At 40.2% G+C, this 6,000-nt stretch overlaps 1 protein-coding gene across 7 annotated transcripts in view; it reads left to right on the top strand.

Moving 5' to 3' along the window:
• The window catches only part of RIN2 (Ras and Rab interactor 2), a 491,380-nt gene that overhangs the window by 440,698 nt on the left and 44,682 nt on the right, over nt 1-6,000 (top strand). For all 7 annotated transcript variants that reach the window (XM_044057036.1, XM_044057028.1, XM_044057062.1 and 4 more), the window contains exon 9: nt 4,381-4,512. In XM_044057036.1, the coding sequence (XP_043912971.1) occupies nt 4,381-4,512 (132 nt within the window). The remainder of the gene's footprint in view (nt 1-4,380; nt 4,513-6,000) is intronic.

Here is a 6,000-nt window from a genome sequence, read left to right as displayed (position 1 = left end):
TTTCACGGAGCTGTCCGTCATGCAGTGGCAGTTAGCAGTACCCTATATAGTAGCAAATCTATAGAACTAGTACTTAGAACATTAACCTGTTACACAGAAAGGCTTTGCATGGAGCCTTAGCACAGCAAATCTGAGAGTCAAACAACACTAAGATCATAACAATATCTAACGTCTAGCCATCACCCTAGACACCACTCAGGTGACCTGTGTAAAATCAAGACCCTAAACCAAATAGCCCAACCCTAATACAGGTCCTGGCAACATGGATTTGCAATTTCCTAATGTCTCTCACCAGCTTGGTAGATGTGGACAACCAGAGACAATGTAGCAATTGTCTCATATACTCAGAGAACCTTTTAATCCTTAAAGAAACTAACACATGGTTCAAGAGATGTACGTACATAACTTCCTTGGAGGCAAAAATCTCACAGACCAGTTTGTCAGGAACACAGACTGCATCCTTCACCCATACTGCTTACCACATACATAAAGAAACTTCCCCAAACCTCAAAGACATCCTAAGCTGTCAAACTGCGACACCTACTCTCGGCAGTCACTGATTCACACACCAAAAGCAACTCCTAATAACACCCATAAGCCTATATCCAATGATCCCTCAAGAACAAAGCCCATAAGACAAGCAAACACTTTACCTAGTACCCTTGTCATGAGGGGATTCTATTGTGCAACATACATATACAACCATCACCAGGGTGGATAAGGAGAAGGTAAGTTACTTACCTCTCTGAAACTTGGATCCACAATATCACACACACACGCTCAAAGTCAGTGCACCAGTGTGATTCTGTCATAGACCATGGGGGTGTAAATGACTGGAGATGTACCTCACTGGACTGTATGAAAAGAGGACACATTGATCTCTAAATATGTGACACATAGGTATGTGCCTTGCATTAAGTAGCATTCTACCTCCACCAAAGGTGATGCCAAAGTATGAACAGGAAATTATTAATTTTAATAATTGGTTTAGTTTCTGGTGTCACTTCAGGGGAATCCATTATCTGTCAGCATGGGAGGAAATGGTTAACAGACCACTTTGCTAAGGGTGGTCTGCAACTGTTCCCCTGGGCTTTCAGGTATTGGCTAAAATGTTCTCCATTCCCTTAGAGCCTTTTTTAGACAATCTCAAAATGACAAAACTACCAACATAACAAAAAAAGTCAAAGCAACCTTAAGGTATTACTACTCAATGCTAGGAGCTTAAACAAGAAACTCCACACCCTACAAGCTCTCCTCACTCTGGAGAATGTAAATATCTGTACTGTTACCGAGACTTTTCTGGCAGTGGAAGATTATAGTGCCTTCCACACATTTAGACCAACAGCAGCACAGACAGAGGCTAAACGTGGAGGTGTCTTGATCTACGTTAGCAGCAAATGCAACTCTTAGGTTTGTTAAACGGGATGATTCCCTGGAGTTCATCCATATCCAAGTTGCCATAGACAAGGTTCCTTACCATCTCCTGGCCAGCTACAGGTCACTGTCTATGATCCATGAAGCTCACAGTTCTTAGCTAGACCTACTGGAGGAGTTCACCATCCAACCAAATACTATAGTGATGGGAGAATTTAACTACTCCCTCCATATACATTGAAATATACACTGCCTGTAACTCATAGGCACAACTTTTCCAAGACTTTATTAACACAAACACCATGAACCAGATAGTGTACTCTCCAACCAGAGGATCAGAAATTTTGGACCTAGTACTCATCAACATGGGAGAGCATTGCAATCCCTCCCGCCCCCATATCATGTCCTCATTTGTGAAGTCAAAAGCTGTCTCCATCGAAATAAAAATCAACCAGGAAAACCCAACTAAAGTCGTAACATTTAGGAACTATTGTATAGCACATTACATCCTATTAAGCAAGAGTTTATCAAAATTCATGGCTCCCCCAAACCCTGAGAACACAGCCACCTATGCAGAATAGAAACTTTCTACAAGCATGCAAATGGCTGCATTGAGGCTGCCATACCTACCAGAAATAAGCCTAAATCTAACACCAAAAACAAAAAAACAAACCATACTGGTGGAATCCTTACCATAACAGGCTACATAATGAGAGAAAAGTAGTCAAGGCCAAAATCAGAAAGAACAACTCTCATAGAGATAATAGCTCTCAGTTTCAACTAAACAAGAAACTAAGAAGTCTAATTCTTCAGTTATGTCAGTAAACCAAAAGGTAATACTCAGCAGTATGCAGAACTGGTGGTAAATGACACAACCTTTACTTACCAGGGTGACATAGCAAATCTACTGGCTCTAACTTCATCCCCCTACTACCCCTTGTGAAATCCCTTCTAGCACATCCCCCAACTATCAACAGGGAGTAGGTCCTACAGGTGCTCACTAAAGTCAGAAATAGTGCTTTAGTGGGCATTGACAGTATCCTCAGTTGCCTCCTAAAATAGAGTAAAACGTGAACCAGGACAACTTGAGGCACTCTTCAACTACAGCCTCAAAACAAGTTGTATGCTAGGTGAATGGAAAGCCACAATGGTCATCCCTCTTCATAAGGGTGGACCATCCACTGATGCTGGGAAATACAGACCCATCAGTCTGACAAATATAATATGAAAAGCCATTGAGTGACTTGCCATGGAAATGATCAACAAGGACATTGGCAACCTACAGATATTGGACCCATTCCGGTTTGGCTTTAAGGGAATGTGTATTTAACCTGGTAGACTTCTTCAAGAGGGTCACCATAGTTATGGCTGATGAGAAAACAGTGCATGCCGCCAAACTAGACCAAACTAAGGTGTTTGATGCACTACCCCACTCAAGTGTTGTTAACAAACTCTCAGAACTAGGCATAAATCCCTGCATAACTTTCTGGATTGCCAGCTGGCTCACAGATGGGACCGAAAAAGAAAGGATCAGTGAGACAGCCTCCATCAAGAGACCTGTCACCACTGGCGTACCTCAGGACTCCATCTTGGGTCCACTCCTGTGTGGCATTTACTACTCAGATATCAAAGTTAATGTCAAAGGCCTCTGGCTCACCAAGTTCACAGATGAATGTAAATTCAGAGTTATCATAGATTCCCCCATGACACTAACATCCTACAAGAGGGTCTAACACAAAAACATGACTGGTGCAAAAGCTATTGATTAAAACTCAATGCAAAGAAATGCATTATAGTGGCCTTTGGGAAAGCATCCACCCAAGCTGATTACTTCATTAATAAAACACCCCTAGCAGTTGACCTGATAGATAGGGATCTGAGAACATATGTAGACAGTAGTCTGGTGTTCAATCAACATGTAGCTAAGACAGTAAGAAAATCATTCTATGTCACCCAACTCATATGCAAGGGTATGGCATCCAGGTCCAGGGAGGTTATAGCGCCACTCTACTCAGCCTGTATCAGACCCATCATTGAGTACAATAACCCCTTTGGTATATACCAAATCAGGCAGTTTTAACAGTTGGATAACCTTCAAAGGTTGCTCACCAGAACAATACCCTTTCCTACACAGATCACCTTAAGGTTCTAGCTCTGTACTCAGTCTCCTACAAGTTACTGAGAGGCGATCTGTGCCTAGCGTACAAGTCATCCTCAGATTCAGCTCGACAGAGCTGTTGCACATCTTCAAGACAAACATCACCAGAAACACTACATTTAAGCTGAACTTTGCCTGCAACGTAAATAGAACATTGTAGAGGGACCGATATGTGTCTCAAAGAATCTTCACACTATGGAATAATCCCCATCTATGTGAAGCAGAGTTCATCCCTGACCCTATTCAAAAGAAACCTTTATTATTGGATGAAAAATCACAAATTCATCCCCGGTCTAGTTCCCGTGTCTCTGATGTACAGGGATTGACAGGAAGTAAATTAATCCCCAACTAACATATCCCTCCATATAACCATTAACTACCTCTTTACTAACGTACCCCACCATATAGTACGCAAGAAACTCTGGGACAAAACTGGGATGGGTTGCATATCTAGACTTGTAAAGACCGTAGTGGTTGTGAGTAAGGTTGGGAGATTGGCATAGTTGTTAAGGTGCTCACTTTGTAGGCACAAGGTGCAACTTTTGATTCTCACATGGAGTATTTGTCTGTGCTTCTTGTAGCCCACAAGGGCAGTTAGCCTGGTACAGATTTTTAGCGTGTGTGGTTGGTATAATGGTTAAGGTGTTTACCTTATAGACACAAGGTCCAGGGTTTGATTCTCACATGGGGTAATTGTCTATGCTTACAATTGCCCACAAGGGCAGTTAGCCTAGTACTAACCTATGAACCAGACATCCATTTAATTTACAGTGACTTGTGTTCCTTGTTGCAGTTGATGCCCCTAACTATTGATAATGCTAACCATTTTGTGTATTTGTTCCTTCTAGGGAGAAAATGTGGAGCTGACGATTTCCTGCCAATGCTAACATATGTGATGGCACAGTGTGATATGCCTGAAATGAATACTGAAATTGAATACATGATGGAACTGTTGGATCCATCTATCCTCCATGGAGAAGGTGAGAACACTAGGAAAAGACCAAAGCAGCCATCACTTTAGGTTACCTGAAATGCTTGTCTTAAATGAGTCTAGCAGAATAACCTTTACAGCCCTGAAAACATGAATATATGTTTTGCGGGAGCATGTATGGATATACCTTAAATGTGCTATACACAGTTATTTTCTAAATGGTGTTATTAAAGAATGTTCTTTGGGATACTCAATTGACAGTCATATATCTTGTGATTTTTTTTTTGAGTCATAACAGCAGAAATTTAAGATGCAGAATTGCAAAGTATCATGCATGTAACACAACCATAAGTGCTGTATCAGGTTGGGGAGTGGTGTTTTAATTGATCACATCGACAAGTGTTAAGGTCTGTGACCCCGCTATCCATACATAAAACAGATCATAGAGAGAGAGAATGTTCTTTAATATTTTTATTGAAATTTTATATACAGGAGCGAACACTCTAAGAAAGTAAAACAAATACATTTATACATGTTTACATCAATTCTTACTATGTACATCACCAAGAATCATAAAAAAAACAATATAAATTGATCATAGGGCATAAATTATTATTTCTGTATTAATGAGTTCAGAGAGAACATTCTTGAAAGTTAAGAAGCATTAAAATTGTGGGCACAAAGAGCTATGTCACTCTGTATGGAATGTTACAAGCAAATATCCCAGAAAAGTTGCCATGTTTGAAATATATTTGCACCAGTCAGCCTAAACATAACTGTAGGAATAAGGAATAGCTCCAGATTCCTATGATGAATGAATTTTGACCATCATGAACAGCATCTTAAAAAGAACTAAGTCTCAGTTTTATTTCTGATAGTTTTAAAAAGTCTTGTGTTGTTTGTCAGCTAAAAACCAAATAATATTGCAGGACGTATATGTCTTATATGTACAACTGTGCTAAAAGGATGTACTGCAGCAAACAAGAAAAACTGTTAAAAACTTTAAATGTGCATCTTGATTATATATTGTTTACCGAGTCAAATTTATTAGGTCACCTTGTACTAGCTTTCCTGTCTTTCTAATACTAATCAGAGATGATGGCACTTAACAGTTTCAATCCAGAAAGGCACTTAACTTGTGTAATAATGCATCAGGTATTCCATTTGAAATGGTGTTAAAAGTGTCACCCTATTCTGGCTACTATACTTCAAATCACCATCATTGTGTTATTGTTTCCTTTACTTATTTAAGTTATATACAAGTTCTGTTAGAGTTGGTGTTAACACTTTCAATGTCCCTGCAAAGTTCAGTTGTTGGCCCCATCACAGATACTGTGGTGCCACAATGCAGTGATGCCTCACTCCAGCACCTCATCCACAGTCACCTTCCCAGTCATGCCCCCACCCCAGCTACTAAACATTGTTCCACTCCGCTCCATTAGCATCCCTCCTGCCTCCAGGTATTCTTTTCATATTCATTCATTCATTTGTTCCACTTGTTTACTAGATAACTGGGTTGGTGTGAGGAACTTGTTTA

Source organism: Protopterus annectens, chromosome 1.part2 (assembly GCF_019279795.1).
Source record: "Protopterus annectens isolate FY-2018-M chromosome 1.part2, PAN1.0, whole genome shotgun sequence".
Taxonomy (NCBI): Eukaryota; Metazoa; Chordata; order Ceratodontiformes; family Protopteridae; genus Protopterus; species Protopterus annectens.
This window is presented reverse-complemented; position numbering and strand designations above follow the sequence as displayed.